General features: G+C 42.2%; 1 protein-coding gene across 1 annotated transcript in view; it reads left to right on the top strand.

The window, feature by feature from the left end:
- The first annotated feature begins 14,950 nt into the window (after positions 1-14,950).
- The window catches only part of RAB32 (RAB32, member RAS oncogene family), a 486,008-nt gene continuing 477,927 nt past the window's right edge, over positions 14,951-23,031 (top strand). The window contains exon 1 of the mRNA XM_044068829.1: positions 14,951-15,416. Within this exon, the coding sequence (XP_043924764.1) occupies positions 15,200-15,416 (217 nt within the window). The 5' untranslated portion in view covers positions 14,951-15,199. The remainder of the gene's footprint in view (positions 15,417-23,031) is intronic.

Genomic DNA, 23,031 nt, shown 5'->3' with positions numbered 1-23,031 from the left:
GCCGAACAAGAGGGGTCCCAGGACTGAGCCCTGTGGGACACCGCTTGTGACTGGCTTAGAGTCTGACATAGCTCCAGCAACTCTGACCCTGTGGGTTCTGTCCTTGAGCCAGTTTGCAACCCATCTTGTGACATATGGGTTTACATTTAAGCTGCTGAGTTTGTCTATGATGCCCGAGTGGGGTATTGTGTCAAAGGCTTTTGCAAGGTCAAGGTAGGCTGTGTGAACTGCCTTGCCCTCATCAATGGCCTTAGTGACTGTTTCAAAAAAGTCGACCAAGTTCAAAAGGCAGGATCTGCCCTTGACAAAGCCAAATTGGGTAGGATCCAATGTCTGTAGGTCCCCAATGTCTTTTTTTATGAGTTCCATAATGATCCTCTCCATAGCTTTGCAGACCAGGCTCGTCAAGCTTATGGGGTGGTAATTTCCAGGGTCTGTAGAAGCACTGCCTTTGTGAAGTGGGACCACTGTTGCCGTACGCCACTCTTTGGGTACGTATCCTGTAGTAAGGCTAAGATTAAACAGCAGCCTTATGTGTGGGTTTAGTTCCTCTTGGAGTTCATGTAGCACACAGCCCGGGGCACCGTCCAGTCCCATTGATGCTGTGTTTTTAGCTTTAGAGAGGGCGGCTCTCACCTGGGCATCTGAGATGTTATGGAGGCTACACTCTGCTGGGATAGTTATTTCTCCTTTTGGGGTGGGGAGGAGAAATTTGCACTGAACCTGTCTGCCAGAATGTTGGCAATGTCAGTGGGTTCAGTGTATTTTGTGTCATTTTGGACTAACTCTGAGCATATCTGGGAGTTTCCACCCAGGTTTCTAACATAGCTAAAGAAGGCCTTGTGATTGTCTTTTGTGTCTTTTGCGATTTTTCTCTCAAAGTTGGCCTTGGATGATTTTATGAGTGATCGTAGTTTTTTGCTAGTACTGATCAGAGATGCCTTCCCTTTTGGGGATTTTGCTCTGTCATGTAGTAGCTTCCTCCTCCTGTTGTAAAGTTTGTTTATGGCTGGGGTCCACCAGACCGGGTGCCTGCCTTTGGGGGAATGGGTCTTGGTTTTATTTGGGATTGCATGATCCATGCATTCTTGAAGGCGCCCATAGAAGGCATTTGCAAAGGATTCAGCAGTGTGGGTTGTGGTTTCCACTGACCCAGGGGCCTTGAAGGATACCACTTCAGTCTTAAGAAGTGTGAAGTTGGCTTTTGAGAAGTTATTCACTGTGGTCTTTTGTGCAGGGGGTGGGGGCGGGATGTGGATATCCAGTGAGATTAATTTATGGTCTGATTTTAGCAAAGAGGGATATACTTCCGGTGTGGAGCATTTTGTCCCCATGTTTGTGATGATCAGGTCTAGTATATTGTCTCCTCTTGTGGGAATGGTGACTAGTTGTTCCATTGCATTTGAGTTTATGAATTCTAGGAACCTTTGGGCTAGGGTGTTGGGGCTTGAGTAATGTTCCCAGTCTATGTTTGGGTAGTTGAAGTCTCCCAAAATGATAGTATTTGGAGATACATTCATACTCTCCAGTGTCTTCAGGAAGGCTGTGTGGGGTTCCTGAGTTTGAGAGGGTGGTCTGTAGCATGCTACAAACTCTAAGGCAGTTTTGCCTATGGTTAGTTGCACCTGGATGGTCTCCGATGCTTTGTGCGTTGCCACTAACCTGGAGGTGTGGGTATCTTTGATGAATATGGATACTCCCCCTCCTTTTGTGGTTCGGTCCAAGTTTTGGGGCCAGAAAGAATGATATGTGGTAAAACCTGATAGTGCTGGGGTGCTCTCAGGAGCCTTGAACCAGGTTTCAGTCACTGCACAGACATCGATGCTCTCCATACTGAGGAGGGCTTTGAGGGCATGCATCTTGAGGTTTAGACTTCTGGCATTGAGCAGCATTACCCTTAGTTTTTTTCCACTTGTGTTTTCTAGGGAGGTAGGTTTGTCATTTGAGCCTTGCCTAAAAAAGGCACTATGGGGGTGGCAAGAGCCTTGGCCAATATCCGGAAGCCCAGGGGTGACAGGTGCAAGCCATACTTGCGAAGCAGCATGGCTTGTCAAGCATGTCATCCCAAGCAGACAGACATTGGATCCCCTTTGAATGACACCAGTAATTAAGCCAATTGTTAAAACTGATCATTTTGTCTTTGTACTGTGGCATCATTCTTGGTGAGGGTAAGATGCTGCTCAGGGTCAGGGTCATACCGGCCTGGGCTACATAATCAGAGAGCTCCTCTATGTCTCTTTTCATGTAGTCCAGGGAGGTACATCTCAGGTCGTTCACACCGGCATGTACAATGACTGAGTCATATTTATACTTGCTGTGGAGTGACCTGAGTGCTTGTGTTATGTGGCGGATTCTAGCTCCCGACAGGCAGCTTTCTGTGACCTTTTCCTTGTTCAGTCTGGTGAGCGGGACGTCAGTGTGTCTGACTATGGAGTCACCTATTACAAGTGTGTCTGGCATGTTGTTTGGCCTTAAGGGCTATGACTGTTTAGCACATTGACTTTGTGAACTATGTGTTGCATGTGCTATGTCTTGAGGTGGTGGTTGCTTGGGTGTCTGCTTTGGAGGCCTCTGTTGTTTTGGTAGATTTTTAATCAGCGCCTCCAAGTATGTTTTTGCGTGTTTATGTGTTTATGTGTTTGGTTTGCAGTTGTGATAGTTCTATGTGAGACTGGGTTTGTGGTGTGCGTGGTTACCTTCTCCTCCTGACTGGTCTTGCCAGTACTGAATTGAGAGAGCTCAGCCTCCAGTTTGGCTATATAGTTGCATCTCTCGCATATATTTGTATTTGTTGGGAGGAGGAGAGGGTTGTCTGTGTACATGAGGCAATTGTAACATTGCCTCAAGATTCCCAGATTCACCAGCTGAACAGGAGAGGACGCCAGCAACTGACCCTTCGACTTGCTAGAAATAGTGAAAAAGATTGCTGTGTAACTGAGTCAGAAAGGACCTATAGGGAAATGGGTACTCAAGGGAATTTAGGTGAATGAAGTACTTTCTTTTGTTTAAGAGTGATTTACGTGTATAAAAAATGCTTTAGGAGCAAGTGGGGGGGACAATTTGGCCCCAGCATTATTTTGCTGGTTTAACACATAGGTCACTTTAGCAATAGGATCGCTTTTGATTAGTTCATCCTCTTAAATCAGATTCCCTCTACTTTCTGTATCAGGCATGGTCATGTGCAGGAAGACACTGAAATCTGCAGCTGAGTTCAGTCTTCCAAATGACACCTACTCCAAAGGTACTGTTTTTGACCAAAGGAGAAAGCCAATTTGTAGGAGTCTTGGGGATGGACCTTGAGGGTCCAGAATCCATTTGAGATATCCATTGTAGTAAAGTGTTTTGCATTCTCAACCCTAGTCAAGCACTGATCTATAAGCTTCTATTTTCTGAAGAGATGAATTTTATAGTAAAGGATGTGTGAAGGAGCAACAGACAAAGCAGGTTTATTAAAGGGAATTTCCATCTTCACTTGCAGTTTAAACTACATTACAAGGTATCCTTTCTTCTATGCATTTAAATAATTAAAGAAAATGACTGGACTGGCTTTCTTGGGGAGTGACCAACCTGTGGGCATGGCTCGTAGGGGTGTTTCGTGAATATGACATGGGTGGGGCTTAAAGGGCGCCAGAGCACTACTTTGCCTAGGGCACCATGTCAGCTAAGGCCGGCCCTGCCTAGCTTCCACTACTCTTTCCCATAACTTCAAGCTGTGACTGATCAATTTTATCCCTCTGTAGTTACTGCAGCTCTGCACATCACCCTTATTCTTAAAGATAGGTATCAAAACACTTTTTCTCCACTCCTCAGGCATCCTCTGACTTTCCAAAATTTCATTTAAAAATCTGGTTAAAAATTCCACTGCCATTTCTCCTAAGCACCTCCATGCTTCCACTGGTATGTCATCTGGGCCAATAGCCTTTCCATTCTTCATCCTCTTCATAGCTGTCCTTACTTCCTCCTTGCTAATCTGCTTCACTTCCCGATTCACTATCCCCACATCATCCAACCTTCTCTCTCTCTCAGTCTCTTCTTTCATCAGCCCTTCAAAGTACTTTTTCTGTCTACTCAACACACTCTCCTCACTTGTGAGTACATTTCACTCACTGCCTTTATCACCCTTACCTGCTGCACATCTTTCCCAGCTCTGTCTAGCCAATCAGTACAGGTCCTTTTCTCCCTCTTTAGTGTCCAATCTCTCATACAACTCTCTCTATATGCCTTATACTTAGCCTTCACCACCTCTCTCTTTGCCATGCGCCTCATCTCCTTATACTCATGTCTACTTACTTCATCTCTTTGACAATCCCACTTCTTCTTCGCTAGCCTCTTCCTCTGTATACTCTCCTGTATTTCCTCATTCCACCACCATGTCTCCTTGTCCTCCTTCCTCTGTCCAGATGTCACACCAAGCACCTTCCTAGCAGTCTCCCTTACTAGCTCTGCTGCAGTTACCCAGCTTTTCGGTAACTCTTCATTGCCTCCCAGTGCCTGTCTTAACTCAACCCTGAACTCCACCTCACAATCACCCTTTTTTAACTTCCACCATTTAATCCTTGGCACTGCTTTCACACTCCTCCTCCGCTTCTTGATCACCAACATCATCCTACACACCACCATTCTATGCTGCTTAACTACACTTTCCCCACTCACCACTTTACAGTCTCCAATCTCCTTCAGACTGGCCCTCCTACATAGATAGATATGTGTGTGTGTGTGTATATATATATATATATATATATATATATATATATATACGATGCTTCGCTAGGGACGGCTTGCACCTGTCACCCCTGGGCTTTCGGATATTGGCAAAGGCTCTTGCTACCCCCATAGTGCTTTTTTAGGCAAGGCTCAAAAGACAAACCCACCTCCATAAGTATCACAAGGGATAAGAAACTAAGAGCAATGCTACTCAACGCCAGAAGTCTAAACCTCAAGATGCATGCACTCGAAACTCTCCTTAGCATGGAGAACATCAATATCTGTGCAGTAACAGAAACCTGGTTCAGGGCTCCCGAGAGCACCCCTCTCATACCATGCTTTTCGGCCCCAAAACTTGGACTGAAGCACAAAAGGAGGGGGGAGTATCGATATTCATCAAACATACCCACACCTCCAGGTTGGTGGCAAAGCACGAAGCATCAGAGACTATCCATGTGCAACTAACAGTGGGTAAAACTGCTTTCCAGTTTATAGTCTGCTACAGACCACCCTCCCAAATCCAGAAACCCCACTCGGCCTTTCTGAGAACACTGGAAAATATGAAGGTCTCTCCAAACACCATTACATTGGGCGACTTCAACTACCCAAACATAGACTGGGAGCATTACTCTAGCTCCAACACCCTAGCCCAAAGGTTCCTATAATTTATAAACTCAAATGTTATGGAACAACTTGTTACCACTCCCACAAGAGGGGATAACATACTGGACCTGATCATCACCAACAAGGGGACTCTATGCGCCAGTGCAGAAGTATATCCCTCACTGGTAAGATCAGACCATAAACTAATCTCACTGGATATTCACATCCCGACCCCACCCCCTGCCGAGAAAACCACAGTGAAAAACATTTCTAAAGCAAATTTCACACTCCTCAAAACCGAGGTGGAATCCTTCAAAGCCCCCGGGCCTGTGGAAAATACGTCCCAGACCGCAAAATCCTTTATAAAAGCATTCTATGAACACCTTCAGGAATGCATGGATCATGCGGTCCCAAATAAAACCAAGACCCAATCCTCCAAAGGCAGACGTCCTGTCTGGTGGACCCCAGCCATAAACAAACTATACAATAGAAGGAGGAAGCTACTAAATGATAGAGCAAAATCCCAAAAAGGGAATGCATCACTGATCAGTATTAGCAAAAAACTACGGGCACTCATAAAATTGTCTAAGGCCAGCTTAGAGAGAAAAATTGCACAGGACACTAAGGATAATCACAAGGCTTTCTTTAGTTATGTTAGGAACCTGGGTGGTAATTCCCAGATATGCTCAGAATTAGTCCAAAATGACAAAAAATACACTGAACCCAAAGACATTGCCAACATCCTAGCTGACAGGTTCAGCGCAAACTTCTCCCCCCCTCCCCACCAAAAGGGCAAATATCTATCCCAGCAGAGTGCTGCCCCCCTGACATCTCAGATGCTCAGGTAAGAGCCGCCCTCTCCAAAGCAAAAAACACGGCATCAATGGGACCAGACGGTGTCCCGGGCTGCATCCTACATGAACTCCAAGAAGAGCTAAACCCAAATATAAAACTACTGTTCAGTCTCAGCCTTACTACAGGACATGTGCCCAAAGAGTGGCGTACAGCAACAGCGGTCCCTCTCCATAAAGGTGGTGCCTCAACGGATCCTAGAAACTATCGCCCCATAAGCCTGACTAGCTTGGTCTGCAAAGCTATGGAAAGGATCATCATGGACCTCGTAAATAAAGAAATTGGGGACCTACAGACACTGGATCCTACCCAGTTCGGCTTTGTTAAGGGCAGATCCTGCCTCTTAAACCTGGTTGATTTCTTTGAAACAGTCACCAAGGCCATTGACGAGGGGAAGGTGGTCCACAGCCTACCTGGACCTCGCAAAAGCCTTCGATACAATACCCCACTCGGGCATTATAGATAAGCTCACCAGCTTAAATATAAACCCCTATGTCACTAGATGGATTGCAAACTGGCTCAAGGACAGAACCCACATGGTTAGAATTGCTGGAGCCATGTCAGACTCCAAACCAGTTACAAGTGGTGTCCCACAAGGCTCAGTCCTGGGACCTCTCTTGTTCGGTATATATTTCTCGGAGGTACAGGCCAACACGGAAGGACTGTGGCTGACCAAGTTCGCAGATGACTGCAAACTGGGCGCCATAATGAACTCTCCAGCCGACACAAGCATCCTCCAAAAGGGCCTCATAGAAACAGACAACTGGTGCCAGAGCCATGGCCTCAAGCTAAATGCCAAAAAGTGTATAGTCATCCCCTTTGGCAAAAACAAAGTGCCCACAAATTACCACATAGGTGGTAATCCATTAAGTACAGAAGAAGTAATTAGGGACCCGGGGACCCAAGTTGATAGCAATCTCTCATTTGACAACCACGTTGGCCAAAGTGGTTATAAAAACATTTTATATAGCCCACCTAATCATGAAGGGATTCACATCTAGATCAGGGGAGGTCATCGTGCCTCTTTACTCATCCCTCATCAGGCCCATAATTGAGTACAATGCCCCTTTTGGGATGTACCTTACCAGACACCTGCAGCAACTGGAAAGACCCCAAAAGTACCTCACCAAGAGGAACAAAGGGCTCAAACAGATGCCATATGCTGCCCGGTTAAAGAAACTCCAGCTCTACTCAGTGGCATACTGCCTGTTCAGAGGCGATCTGTGCCTGACGTATAAAGTCATGTCCAACCCGGAATTAATGGACATGCTGCACCTCAGAAAATCAAAATCCCATCGAGCTACGTGCTCGAGAGACTTGAACCTCAGCACTGAAATAAATAGGACATGCTGGAGGGACAGATTCATAACCCAGAGGCTCCCTTCACTCTGGAATAAAATCCCAGTCCAGGTTAGGCAGAGTCCCTCATTGACTCTCTTCAAGAGGAATCTTGATGAGTGGATGGGAGATCGTAGGTTTACCCCGGGTATCACCTCTGTGTCACTGTTAGACAGAGGCACAGTATACTAACCTCGAAAAAGGGCATAGCAAAATAAATTTAAAATGGGTGGCGAAAGCCAAACACATTCTGGCTAGGCTTATAAATGCCCTAGGGAAGATTGCCTAGTATGAACCTATGAGCCTATACACATACACACATATACACACACACACATATATATATATATATATATATATATATATTATATATATATATATATATATATATATATTACATATATGGCTGTCACAGTGCTACATCCTGCCTATAGTCCGTGTTGGTGTGGATTTAGAATTCATGTATTTTTTTTACTTACTCTTTTAGCTGTATGAAGATATTTTTTCAAGACTCTTTCCCAGAATAGTCAAAAGCAAGTGGTGTCTTTTGCTTTAAGCACTTTGGATATGCCTATGACAGTTGCTACTTTACATTGGGTGGGCATGATGTTCTGTTCTGTGACAGGTAAAGATTGTAGAGATCTTTGCGTGTGTGTGTGTGTGTGTGTGTGTGTGTGTGTGTGTGTGTGTGTGTGTGTGTATAGAAGGTGATCTTTACAGAGTAGTAGAAACCAGGGCAGTAAGCCATCAGACTCTGGAGGGGTGTTGGCTGGAATTTGGTCATGCACAGTTGTTGTAGGAGATGTTTTTGTTTGGCTGGTGGTACAGAATTCCCCTAGGAAGTCATTGTGGGGAACAAAACTTGAAGTGCTTTGTAATGAGTTTTCAGGGGAGTGCATTTTTATTTATTTATTTAGTTATTTAGTAAGTGATTCTACTGCTTAACTGACAATGACAGGATAGATTATAAGTGATGTATAATGTTTGCAACTACAGTTGTTTCAATGGTATCTGTGATGTATAATGTTTGTAACTAAAGTGCTGTCATTTTGTTTTTCATTTATATAAATGTAAGATTGCCTTTGTCATATGTGATAACTTAATAAAGATGTTTGTTATTTTTTTCTAAGTGGTTCTACTGGTAATATTATTTCTTAGATGCTAGAATTGGTTCTGGTTGTTTTTTGATGGTTTGTTGTTGATATTCAAAGAAATTTTCTTTAGGTTTTCTTCTAGTGACTTTTTTGGTTAGGTTGCAAAGTGATATGAATTTGTTTTGGTTTTTGAAGTTGGGTTTTATTTCTGCGGTCTCCATGTTGTATCACAATGTTTGTACACAGAGTTTAGTTCACAGGTGAGCCATTGGTAGCTGTTGTGATGACTGTGCCCTGGCCCAGCAATCAAGGAGCCTCAATCCTCACCACTAATACCAGGGAGGTAATCTCATAGAAGAGGAAAGGTTAACTACCGTATTTCCCCGAAAATAAGACTGGGTCTTATACTCTTTACCCCGCCAAAATACGCATTAGGGCTTATTATCAGGGGATGCCTTATTTACCCACACCATCCAACAATCTACCTTTATTCATTTATTCATGTAAAAAAATCAACATTTATTAATGAACACAAATCGACATTGATTCATGTACACAAATTAACATTTATTTCATACTTTTCTGTTATTGGACAACAGTTATAATGCGTTAAAACAGTTGTGTGAGAATTCTACATAAACAGTGCAACAAACATTTCAACTTCAGAATATCTGCACCTTGGCTTTCACAGTTATTCAAATACAGTCATATCATCTTCTTCTAGAACATTGTCATAACTGACCAACCCCCGAATTTTGACCTGAATTTCTTGTGACTCCATTTCCTGTAGAACCATTGGCCACAATCTGTCATGCCTAGCAACAGAGCTCTCCTTAAATGAGCACTGCTTGTCCAAGTAGCCTGCTCGTAGTGCATTGGCAGCACATCTGTCAGTGATTTTATCCCATGACTTTTTCACCCAAGTCAAGACCTCTTACAGGCTAGGTTTCACAAAGTTACCATGCTGATGTCTCTTCATTCTATTTTCAATGTAGTCATTGGGTTCCATGCGCAAATGGTCCTTGAATGGCTTGTTTATTGCAATATCAAGAGCCTGGAGTTAGGCAGTCATTCCTGCAGGAATCATTATTTGATCTATTCTTCTCTGTGCAAGGAATTTCTTCATTTCTTTAGTGCGGTGAGTGCTGGCTGAATCCCAGACTAGCAGACCTCTTTTGCAACCTCGCAAAACAAGTGGCAGTATTACATCTCCCCACTTCCTTATAGCTGCTTGTGTGCACCAGGCTTTATCGGTTTCAAGAATGTAAATGCCTAAAACACGTTCAGTCTTATTTTTCTTGCCCTTACTAATGATTAGAGGTGGGATTTTCTTTCCATCTAGACAAATTGCCAAAATACAGATAACACGTGCACTCTCGTAACCAGTGGAGGGAATGTAGATTAACGAGGCACCCCTGTGATCAATTGTTGTTTGAGATCCTTGGCCCATAAACACTGCAGTTTCATCCATAGCAATCATGTTGGAGAGTTGGTATTTAGAAAAGTCAATGCCATCAACAAAGGACTTGAACGCAAGTGCACGTTTAATAACTTCATTATCTTCCAGCTTGAACAGTGTTGTTCTTCTTTGAGACAGTTCATATCGCTGAAGGAAGTCATCCAGCCAATGTGATGCTTTGAATTCTTCTGGGGATATTTCTAACTGTGGTGCCATTGCAAGAGCAAAAGCTTGGATATCAGCCCTGCGCACAACCAAAGCCTTGTCTCCTGCCTTGCGTACCTTTTGGCACTGCTCACAGGTCCTGCAGTATCCTGTTACATCTCTGGAAATTCCAGGCCAATCGAAGTTTTGCATAATACGCCTCTTTGTACATTTTATGCTCATATGACCTGCAAAGAGAATATCATGGGCTATGGCTAGAAGCGCCAGATGGTAAGCTCTAGGCATTACTAACTGCTGTACTCTCTCACCTTCTAGCCCTCCCTCAGGGGTCCACTCTCTGTATAGTAACCCTTTGTCCCAGTACACATTCCCCTTTCCCTTGAGAATCAGGTGCCTCCCTAGCTACCTGCCTCAGGCCTTGCAATGTAGGGTATGAGAGTCTATGTAACCCTTCCCAGCTCCCCTTCCACAGGAAGTCTGGCATCCTCTGACAGTGGTGCGTCACTGTCAGCCTGGGTACTACTACTCATCTCTACTTTTGCAGTCACTCTGTCCAAGGGACCATCAGTACCCACAAGCAGCTGTGGCTCACATTCAGTTTCACTGCTACAGAGTAGCTCCCTCCCTGAAGTAACCACCTTAGCAGTCCTGGCTGCAAGTATGCAGTCTGTCTGGGTCTCCCCAGGCTACCAGTTCCACATGCTTGTCTCCTAGCCTCACTGTATGTAACTGCATGAGTACATAGTACTGCCTCATCCAAATCCTTCCCTCTCAGGACATCTGCAGGATGGTTATTCCTGTACCCCTGTTTCTCAAGACAACCTACTGTTGGCATTTTGTCTTTCCCACTTACTGGCTCCCTCAACTTTGGTTCCCCACCTTGCCTCTGTGGACACGTGTATGCCACATGGCCCCACTGGTTGCATTCAAAACATTTAACTCTAGCTCCTGGACGTGTACCTGGACTAGTGGCTTCCCCTGCTACTGGCGGATTCTGTTGAGACAGTCTGTGCTGCCCACCATGGTTTCCTTTAGACCCATGAGCAGTACTGGGGTCCCCTTCCTGTGCAGGGCTGCCCTGCTGGCCAGATATAGGTCTCCCTTCTTTCCCAACTCATCTGAAGTAGCACATTGTCTATCAGCTAACCAAATCCTCATGTCCTTAGGCAAAGTGCTAAGGGCTTGTTCCCTCAGCAAAAGGTCTGCCAGCCCTTCAAAAATGGTGACCTGACATCCACTCACCCAGCTATGAAAATAAGTGTTCAGTTCAGCAACATATTCACATACTGCTACTAAACCAGCACAGCTCCTGATGCCAAACAGCAGGACTAAACACCTCCCAAACACATGTATGCTTGTTCTGGAAGTCAAAGGCAAAAACAACAAGTTGCTACTAAGCCAACACAGTTCCTAATTCCAAGCAGCAGAACTAAACACCTCCAATAAGCACAGTCAGAGAGGTGAAACTCATCAAAGATAAACTCTTTAAAAAGACCTGCTTCACTGAGTTTGGCTATCTGGCTGAGTTTATCTTTGATGAGTTTCACCTCTCTGACTGTGCTTATTGGAGGTGTTTAGTTCTGCTGCTTGGAATTAGGAAATGTGTTGGCTTAGTAGCAGCTTGTTGTTTTTGCCTTTGACTTCCAGAACAAGCATATGTGTGTTTGGGAGGCGTTTAGTCCTGCTGTTTGGCATCAGGAGCTGTGATGGTTTAGTAGCAGTTTGTTTTTTCTTGCCTTTGATCTTCAACATATTCACATACATTTTCATCTGCCTTGCGTCTATGCTCACAAAACTTTTTCCTATACATTTCAGGTATTAGCTTAAAACATTCTAACAGACATTGCTTTACAGCAGTATAATTAAAAGAGAGAGAGTCAGGCATTTGTGATATACAAGTTACAGCTTTCCCATGGAGTAAGGGGGTCAGGAACCGTACCCAGAGCCTTTGCTCAACACTATACTGTTTGCATACCCTTTCAAACATGTGAATGAAAATATCAAAATGATTCCCCCTCTTTAAATTGCAGAAGAAATTTACTGACCTGTTGTGCTTCTGGGGTCCAGTTACTCCCTTCCCCATTACCTCCATGACTCTGGCGAAGAGTCCACATTTCCCTCTCATGCTTCCTATTATGCTCCTTTTCTTTGGCTTCTGTCTCCAAATGCCTGGCCTCCAACTAGAGTCTCTTCAGCTCCAGCTGGATTTTTAAGTCCACTGCAGAAAGGTTGAGTTGTCCATTCTCCGAGGATATTGTATCTCCACTGCCAGTCTGATTGTCCTTCGCAGAAAGGTTGAGCTGTCCATTCTCTGAGGATAATGCATCTTCACTGCCAGTCTGATTGTCCTCCTGGATGCTGTTTTCTGATGCAGCTACAACCAAGGCTGCAATCAGGTCTGCCTTAGTCAGGTTTCCATGCACCAGTCCCCTAGCCTGGCACATCTCTACCGGCTGGCTCCTTTTCAGCTTTCCATACTCCTGTGCTGACATGCTGCCTGCTCACCCTGACTAACTAAGCTAACAAAATAAATAAAACAATTGTGATCTGAACTCTGAGTATACACTGCAAGGCTGATTTAGAGTACAAAACATGTCCAGACATCACTGTACATAAGCTACAGGATTCACTCTACCCACACCACTACAAGCCAATTAGTAAGTGAAGTAGATCCCACCATTGCCACCACTTATGACGACCGTGCCCTGGCCCAGCAATCAAGGAGCTTCATTCCTCACCACTAACACCAGGGAGGTCATCTCACAGAAGAGGAAAGGATAACTAATACATACAGTAAAGTACAATTCCCCTTAAGTGCACACAGAGATCACAGTCAGTCTGGGGCTGGTTGCTCCCTTCTCTCCACGTCCCCAATAAGACTCCCCACTGGCAAAGCTATAGGGTCCAGATCTCAGCCAAGCTGGCAAGCTAACCTCCAGTACCCTCTTTGTCTCCCACCAGTGCTTCGCGTCCCTGCCCAGGTAGCTGACACACCCACATTTTGAGATAAGTGGGAAAGGCTGACAGATTCTCCAGCTGTGCCCCTTTACCCAGACTATATGGCAGTAATTTCTGCCACCACCAGCTAATAATTATCAGCTACCCAAAAGCCCTTGAAAGGGTGTGCAATTATTACTGTACAATATTATTATCCAATTGGTAATGTGACTATTCAATCTAAGGCTTATTAGAGTAGCTTATTACAATCAACTCTATAAATATGCAATGTACGCTAGAGCCTACTATCTCTACACAAACCAGCCACAGGTAAAGGTTTTAAAATATTTAATAATAAATAATCAAAAACAGAAGGCAATACTACTACACCACAGAGATATCTAAGAGTTCCGATATCACACAGAAACTTAAAATAACACAGTAGGACAGGTCTGATGTAAAAGAAAAACACTTAATCTAACTTTCTAATCTTTAGTTATTCTTAAGATAAAACACAGTGCTATAATCCTACTTACAAACATAAAGAGCATAAGCAGTGCTGGGGTTGATGGTTCAAGACAAAATGCTTTTAGTCTTTCACTGAACAATAGTTTTTAAAACACTAACAAATAGCTCTGCTAGGGCCCTCCCAAATTACATCACTTTGACACTTAGGTTTTCCCAGTATTCACATTAAGTCATTTTGACACTTAGTCTGGAGTTTCCAGGCAAACAAACTGCATTATTTAGCAAGCTAACACCTGCTCAGGAAACTACAACAATAAAAGACATTTCACATGTATACTCTAACAATTATTCCTTAAATTAAGACAATAGAAAGAATGTGTTCAGCCAACTGCTTCAACACAACTTTTTAGATAATTGTAACTTCAAAGAACATTTGATATGCTTGGCTTGGTTTTCCTTAAAGCAGATGGCAATGTTGCAACAATCTTGAAGTTCACATTTTACAGTGTTTTCTTTCATTTAAAAACACAAGCCTGTATTTTACATTGATTTATACAAATGATAGAATTTGAGACACAATTCTATTTGACTAGGCTGGCAGCCTTCGCCCATCTTTCCCCAATCTTCACAGCTGTATGCAAGTTATATATGACAAAGCAAACATAAATGAAATAAGTGTACAGCTGGATAAATATATATATATATATATATATATATATATATATATATATATATATATATATAAAATCACACAGGCATCATTCAGCCAAAAATAAAGAAAGAAAGTAATAATAAAGAGTATCATAGTGTTGCTGCCAGAATACTTTTATGCTGCTTTACAGATATGAGAAGACATCAGATAAATGTTTTTTTTCTCCTGTATTGAGTAGTCACCCCCCCCCCCCCCCCCCATTTTTTTTTCAATCCCTAATCAACCTGTCTATGGCAGAGTTCTCCAAGAATCATGGCCTAGTCTCAACAAAATCAGGGACAAATCCAGAAACAATCAGGGACACCTATAAAATATTACTTAATATTGACTTTAGAAATTGACAGAAGAAGAGAATATGACTTAATGTGTGCTTTTGAATTAAAAAGTCTATAAATCTAATCATTGTCATTATTTAAATGCAATATGCACCACCTTATTTCCAAAAGTCATTAGTTTTAGGAGAGACAAAGCTAAATTCTGAGTCAAAAACTGGGACAACTGAGAAAGATGGTATAGGGATCTGTACAGCAGTTACTACTTTCGCCATATAAGCTTTTGGTTCGGGACTTTTCCTCACACTGTCACGCACACTAACAAAAAATAACTTAATTGTTGCTTGCGAGTTTGCTGGTTCATCTTGCCTTACCCGTAAGTTGTGGGAGGGATTAGTTAGCAGGTCAGGCGCTTCCGGGTCCTGTGACACAGTCTGGTTGTTGCATTCAGTAGGAAGCTTGGAAGTATCGTAAAAGTAGTGGTCTGGTGGTGCGAGCTTTCATCTTTAGAAGTGTTAAGTTATCTTTGCGTAGTTTAGCCTTCCACTGACTGATCCAGTATAGCGTGGTGGTGACGCTGGACTAGTTTCAGAGCATGGCGGGCGGCGGGTCGGCGTTGGAGGGCAGGGAGTACTTGTTTAAAGTGTTGGTGATCGGGGAGCTCGGGGTGGGCAAAACGAGCATCATAAAACGCTATGTGCATCAGCTGTTTTCTCATCACTACAGAGCAACAATTGGAGTTGACTTCGCCCTGAAAGTTATCAACTGGGATAGTAATACGTTGGTCCGGTTACAGCTGTGGGATATCGCAGGTATGTAGATACGATGTAGTCCAGCTTGGTAGTTTTTGCTGCCTAAGTCAAGAAGCAGTTGGTAATACAGTTGGACCCGGTGACATCTCTGAAAACTTTTACATGTCTGTCTAAATTTGCAATGCAATCGTTTTGTCATTCAGTATACGTTTAGGCTTTCTTTGAAAGTGCTGTGATATACCTACACTATTTATATATTTGAAAACAGTCGCTGTATTGTGCAAGATGTTTTAAGGGACCGTGGCTTGTTGGGCTTTCCAGAAAATGATTACAGTAGTTAGTTGTGTACAGCAGTGAACTGTTAACATTTATTTGAAATAACAAGGTGATTGCTCACTTGTATTTTTTTTTTGGGGTGGGGGTCTGCTTTCGATGTACTTTATCAGGCATTGAGGTTTTCTCTTTTGCACGATGTGAAATGCCAAAGCAATCCAATAATTGTATCGTGGTTTACGTTTAATCTTCTCTGGGCTTGGTTACTGTAATAGACATTCGCAAACCCATTGCGTCACGTTTACATATAGTTGATTAACAGATATGTAAATAGGCGCAATGGAATTGTTCTCCTTCATTGTGAAGTGCACAGGTAAGACAGTATTTTTGTAGAAGTTGTTGTGCCTTGCAGTCTCTGTACCCCATGTCAATCTCTCGTACCAGGACCATACCTGTCAGATGTTTCTAATTTTGTCTCCGAATCTTACTCTGTCATTTCTAAAATCAGATTTGTTTGAGAATCATTACAGTTACAAATTAATTTTATTTCAGAACATACGTGTTAATTCACATTGTTTGCTTTCAGTTTTGTAACTTAATACTAACGTAGCTTTCAAGTCTTCTGTGTCCTTTAACTAGGAGGCTAACATCATGGTTAAGAACCGTTTAAATTCCGTTGATACATTAGTATGTCTCATTATTTACTGTGCGGATTTCTTAAAAAAATTCCTAAGAATGTGTGATAAAAGCATTTCATTGTGGAACTGTGTCGGTTCATAAGGTGCCGTTGAGAGGTATGAATAGTACCAGTTTTCTAAAATGTCTCTGATTTGGGATCATTTCGCTAAAAATCATCGTCATTATATAAAGGTGTCTGAATAGTTTCATTTTGGAGTCGTGGGTTTAGAACAAATAATGTAGGAATGGTCAGTTTTATTGAATGACCAGCTGGGGGGCATACCTCTCAAATGTTCCTGATTTTGGACTTGAATTTCTCTCGCAATCCCTCGTTCTTGTTGTGAGGATGGTTGTCTGTCATCCTGCCATCAGTTTTATAGCAAGCATGAAGAAAGCTTCAGGTACCTTTGGAATGAACAGCAACAGACTGACACATTTCTTTGAGATTGGGGCAACCTCATGTGCACATATCAGAGGGGCATCAGGAAAGAAATAATGCAATTTGGACGGATGGAAATGACAGACATGCAAGAGATGCATCAGGTATCATGGCAAGTCAGGATCATTGAGGAGCTGAGTAATTGGCCGTTTGTTTCTGTTTCGGTGGTCACCAGTTTTGTGAACTGGGGTTGAGCAACCTAAGAATGAGTCAGCAGGTGGTGTCCATTCATTGATTACAGGCATTGAAAGTCTACTGTGAGGAAAACTATAACATATTTTAGAGGGTCATGCCAGGAAGTTGTTAGATGCACAAATTCTAGTATTTCACTTGGTGGAAGTTATAATACTAATGATTGTCTACTGCTGTCATTGTTTAACTGTGTCTCTGCTCATAATGAGGTACAGTTGAGAGGTATGAATAGTACCAGTATTTAAAAGGTGTCTCTGATTTGGGATCTTTTCTTAATAATCAGTCCTCATTTATATAAAGGTGTGGAGTCATGGGTTTAGAACAAATAATGTGGGAGTGGTGAGTTTTACTGAATAACCAGCTTGGGGGTGGGGGGTGGGGGGCATACATCTCAACTGTTTCTGACTTTTGTGTGTGCTTGTGTATTTTTACACCTTTATTGAACTATCACTTAAGGCATAGGCAAACATACATTTATGTAAAAAAAAGAACACATATTAACATATTCATAGTTACAAACATTATCCATCACGTTTTCGCTTTGTAAAACTGTCTTAAATCCAGTGTTACATAAATTGCTCAATTCCTTCCTTCCTGTAAATATCACTTCTCCAAAACATTATTCTGCTTGTATTGTTCCCACAGTTTCCATTTTTCTATGTAATTTGTGTCCCTCTTCCAGTTCTTATCGTTTACAATATTCAGTACTTCCAATGCAGTTGGTTTAGACTTTCATTTCCGTTTTCTAGTAATTGTTTTTTGGCAGCCAACAGAATTAAACTTGGCAAGGCCTTACTATGTAGTGTCTCCCAGGTGAAAAAAATTTCCCCTAGTTACATTTATTTGCTTTCCTAATATTTCTGACAAAGTACTCCCGCAGGGAATTTTTGAGTCTGCCAACTCAATTGCACTCCCAAAATGTATTTTCCCATTTAACTCTATCTTCCCCATTACGCCTTCAACATTGCCATCTACCTGAGAAATATATTTTTGGAGACTGCCTGGGATATAAAAATACCTTTGCAAATAGTTCCAAGAAAAAAATCCCAAATCTTCTAGACTTTGTTGCGTAGTCGGGATCCATACATATGTCTTTTGATTGTTTCCTTGTGAATTACGTATCCAATCTCTCTCCCAATCTTTTCTAACCTTCCGTGATTGATTCCTATAGTTGTGCAATATTTTATATGCTGTAGAAATTATCCCTTTTTTATCAGCAGCTTCTGCTCTAGATTCAACTAAAAAAACTCTACCAGAGCTGCAAGCCTTTCACTTAGGATTCCCTTATCCCTTTCTGTTTGCCTGTACTCTTATCAATCCCTGACAGGGATGGCAGTCTCCAGCCTGCAGTCAAAATGCCTTCTTGGCCTGTGCCCATTCTGTTACCCCCCTCCCCCAGTTATTTGCTCCCAATCTTGGTTCCTTTGCCAGTTTTCTCCAATAAATTTTAGCCCCTCTTGCCTGTTCTCTGTACTTGTAATTGCAGTCATCTCTATTGATAAAATCTTTCTTCATTCTTGTGTTGGTTTAAATCTTAAGAAAACTGTCTGCTACTTTAATAGCAGCTGTATGAATTATTATTTTCATATTCTCCTTAAAGAACTGCATCCAAAATCCCACACACCTCTTATTTCTTGAATTTTCTCCCTTTGTCATCATCACCCCTTACCACTTTGAAATGTTGTGACCTTTGCCATGTAGTCATTATTCTGTAAGGTCTGTCCTAATCTACTGCATTTAAACTTTTTACTGACTTTACTTCCTTGTATAATGTCTATTCAGCCCCCATATCAGCAGTATGATAGACTGACATTAAACTGTGCTGCTGTGGAAGTTTTCAGATGGAGTGATGTGACTGTTTCTTTGGTTGATGCACTGTCCTGCTACCTCTGTAATTGGCATTTCCTCCTTTTTCCTCTATACATTTGCTGTATGGTTGTGTAAGATTTCATAACTTTGAGAATACATTTTTAATTACTGCAGGTTGGTCCACCAGGATTCTAGATATTCTACTCCCATTGACTCACTCAGATGGATGCAATCAGTAGGAAATCCTATAGAAGTAGAATTAGCAGTCTTTTTATTTATGAGGTCCATGATACATTCCATGGCCTTACAGATGAGGCTGGTCAGGCTTATGGGTCTGTAATTCCCTGGGTCTGTTGCTAGGCCACCTTTGTGGAGGGGAATTGCTGTCTGCAGGAAAAAAAGCCTGTGGTTAGGCTGCGTTTAAAAAGAGTACTTAGTGGTGATGCTAGTTCATGTTTGGCCTGCTTAGATGACAGCCTGGAATGTCGTCTGGTCCCATAGAGGCTGTGTTCTTTGGGTTGGATAGGGCTTTGAGGACTTGCTCCTCAGATATGTAAGGTTGGGGGGATGGGGAGGGTTTATTGTAAGCTAAGAGGGGAGAATGGAGTGAAATAAATATATGCCAAACCTGTCCGCTAGCAGATTCGCTATCTCTTACCTACATAGCTGGAAAAGGCCTTATGATTATCATTGGCAGTACTTGCTAGATTTCTGTCAAAAGAGCTTTTGGAGGATTTGACAATTTGTCTTATTTGCCTGCTAAGGTTGAGGAGGGTGCTTTTCCATTGTTGGGTTCTTGTCTTTGTTTTCTTGGACAGCAACTTTCTACATTTATTCTGAGTTTTTTTTTTTTTTATGCTGGATGTCAACCATGGCAGCTTGATTTTTACTTTGGGCTCTGGCTTTGATTATTTCTGGGACAGATGTGTTTATATATAAGTGATTGTACAGGACTTTAGTGTAAGCTTTGGTGTAGTTACCACTTTCAGCCTGGGGTGGGGCTTGGAATGCATTTATACTTTCACCTTGGAGGGTATAGTTTGCATTGGTGAAGTTTTTTATTCTGATTTCACTCTTTGTGAGTTCTGGTGTTAGTGTCAGTTCAAAGGTGACTGATTTGTGGTTAGTTTGTAACTAATGAGGGTCCAACAGTTGCAGTAGAGCACCTGATTGACATGTTGGTGAGAGGACCAGATCTAGAATGTTTGTTCCTCTTGTCGAGGTAAGGACAGTTTGCTCCAGGGCATTTGAATGCACAAAGTTAAGGAGCTTTTGTGCTAGCTAGTTTGGGCTAGAGTAGGTTTATCAGTTGATGATGAGATAATTGAAATCCCCCATAACCAGTGTGTTCGATTAAAATTTGGATTGTCTTTAGTTTGGTTAAGTAGGCTTTGTGGGTGTCGTGGCCCATGGAGGGGGGATCTGTAACTGGCTAGGACTTGAATGGAGGTCTTAACTGTAACCTGGACCTGGAATAACTCCATGGTATTGTCCAGTCTAACTAGATGGGAGGTGAATTTATCTCTAATGTACATTAAAACACAGCCTCCTTTGGTTTTCACACATTAATTTTGCGGTCCAAAAGTGTGGAAGGCATTGTAGCCTTGCAGGGCTGAGGTACTGTCTCAGGCTTTAAACCAGGTTTCTGTCCCTGCACAGATGTCTACATCTTCTATTGATAGAAGTGCTCCCAGGGAGTGCAGTTTTTGGTTTAAGCTCCTCGCATTTATCAGCATGACCCTTATTTTGTTCTAACTGGTTAATTTCACAGTGGTAATGTTTTTGTGACCTTGCTTAAAAAAAGCCACTATGGGGAAGGCAAGAGCCTTTGCCAACAGGCAAAAGTCTAGGGGTGCCAGGTGCAAATCACCTCTGGCAAAGCAGTGAGGTTTGTTGACTATAGCTTCCCTGGCTGACAGGAACTGGATTCCCTTGAAAAGGCACCAAAAACTAAGCCAATTGTTGAAATAAGTAATTTTTTTTTTGTTTATCCTGTGGCATCATTCTAGGTGAAGGGTAGTATGCTGCTCAAAGCTAGGGACATACCTGCCTGGGACACGCACAGGAGCTCGACCATGTGTCTCTTCTTCATATAGTCTAATGAGGTATGTCTCAGGTCATTAACACCAACATGAACTGTGACAGTCATAATAGTAGTTGTTGCTGAGAGACTGCATGCGTGATCTGGTGAATCGTTTTTGAGTGTTACACCTTGCAGGCTTGGTGGGTGAAACACTCGTGTTGCTATATGTTATAGGTGCTGTGGGGACTGTGTTAGCTGTAGCAGACTTGTGTTTTTGATTGTCTCTGGTGTTTCAGTAAGTTTTCCACGAGAACCTCTGCATATGTAGATTTATGTGTTTGATGCATATTGTGTGTGTGTGAGTAGTGGTACTATGTGAATATGTAGTGGTGGGTGAGTTAAACTTCTCCGTGTTTGAATGAGAGAGAGCATGGATTCTAGATTCTTTGTGTAGATACATCTCTTGAATTCTGTACTAGATTGTGTTATTTTGTAGAGGGTTGTGTGTGTACATTAGGCAGTTGCTACACTGCATTAAGAGACCCAAGTCAACAAGGTTGGCAGGAGAAACAAGGGTAGCCAACTGTCCTTAATGCTAGGTTGAAGACTGTTGTTACAAGGGGTGGCTTTTCCGAAACCATCTCAGAGGAGCTTGGTGAATGCATATATCTGCCTGTGTTTTAAGGGAAATTTGTTTAATTTAACTGTCTGGATTTGGCTCACAATTGTGTAGTAGTACACAGTGCTCTGCGATGCACAAACGAGCAGAAACCTCCTCAGATGCAGGGCCTAAGTACCGGAAGCTAAAACTTTAAAAAAAAACCCTTGCAAAGTTCAAAAGGAACAATGAGGATGGTTATTCCAAGCCTTAGACCGGCCTCCCTTTACTAGTCTGGTCCCAATCCAATTCTCTCACAAAAGTTCAGATAGACCCCTTCCAATCCAAGATGGCCTGGAAAATATGCTCAGAACAAACAAACCAGAAGCAGCAGACCTGGATCTGGACTATGCCACAGCTACCACCTACCCTAGTTTCAGTGGGAAACACTAGAGAATGTTTAAAACAGCAGAAAAGGATGGTTAGCTCAGTTGGTTAGAGTGTGACTTATATTTTATAAGGCTTTACACTTTTTGTTCAGAAACTGCCTACAGCAGGCTGAAGCTGTCATATCAAGTGGGCAAGGATTTAGGATTTCCTCAACTGTGATTTCCATTCATTTTTGTTATATTTGTCAAGGAAAGGGTGAGCAATTTCCCTTCTGATCTAAAAGCTGTTTTGTATGTATTTGCAGGCCCATTGGTCTGTGGGTACTGCACATTTTTCATGTACAAGCAAGCGTGAGTAGATGCGTAAGCATATAACTGTGTGTGTGTGTGTATGTGTATATATATATATATATATATATATGTGTATGTATATATATATATATATATATATATATATATATATATATATATATATATATATATATATATATATATATATAAAATCTTGCAAGTGCAAAACACTGGAAACAGTTCCCTTGAGTGTACATTTTATATACAGGAAAATGTCAAAGCAAAGTTCACTTTCAACTTACAATAAAATGTGCATATTTTTGTGTTATGTCTAGCAACTTGTAGATCAGTATTTAGTGCACTTTTAAAGTCTCTCAGAACGCAACATCCTTAAAGTTCACAGGCTTGGTGTTGCAGTTCTGGTCAAGGTGCCTTATAACCCCAAACATGTCTACAGTAAGGATCTCCATGATTAAATCCATAGCTAGGCTCCTGATTCCCCTAGAGTAGATCCACAGCTAGGCTCCTGATTCCCCTCGAGTAGATGCTCCTGAAGCAGATCTCAGGATTTCTTCATACTCTGCTGGTATTCATCATGGCTTCTTCTCGTCAGGTTTCAGTAAAAGTCTGCACTCAGCCTTCCTTTGTGTGAGGCAAATGTTTCTGACACTGAGCTTCCAGTGCTTTACAGGTGATACAGATTAGACTAGTTCCAGGTTTCTACTACTGTAGTATGTTGTCTGTGCTCATACCTTACTTTATATTAAGAACTTGGTGGTATCTGATGATCCAATAAAACCATTAAATGTGTGAGCTAAACAGCCAGTATGTCACAATACCCCATGTGTGTGTTTGCACACCTGTATATCTGTCATCTCCTTGCCTGTAGGAATGAAGCACCTTTTTAAGAGAAGGTTTCAGACTTTATTTCACACTGCCTAGCGTCTTCAGATGGAATGGGACCTCAAGAGGGAGGAGAATGC

The sequence above is a fragment of the Protopterus annectens genome, chromosome 1.part0 (genome assembly GCF_019279795.1).
Source record: "Protopterus annectens isolate FY-2018-M chromosome 1.part0, PAN1.0, whole genome shotgun sequence".
NCBI classification, from domain to species: domain Eukaryota; kingdom Metazoa; phylum Chordata; order Ceratodontiformes; family Protopteridae; genus Protopterus; species Protopterus annectens.
The sequence above is the reverse complement of the archived record's forward strand: the minus strand, read 5'-3'. Positions and strand labels throughout refer to the sequence as shown.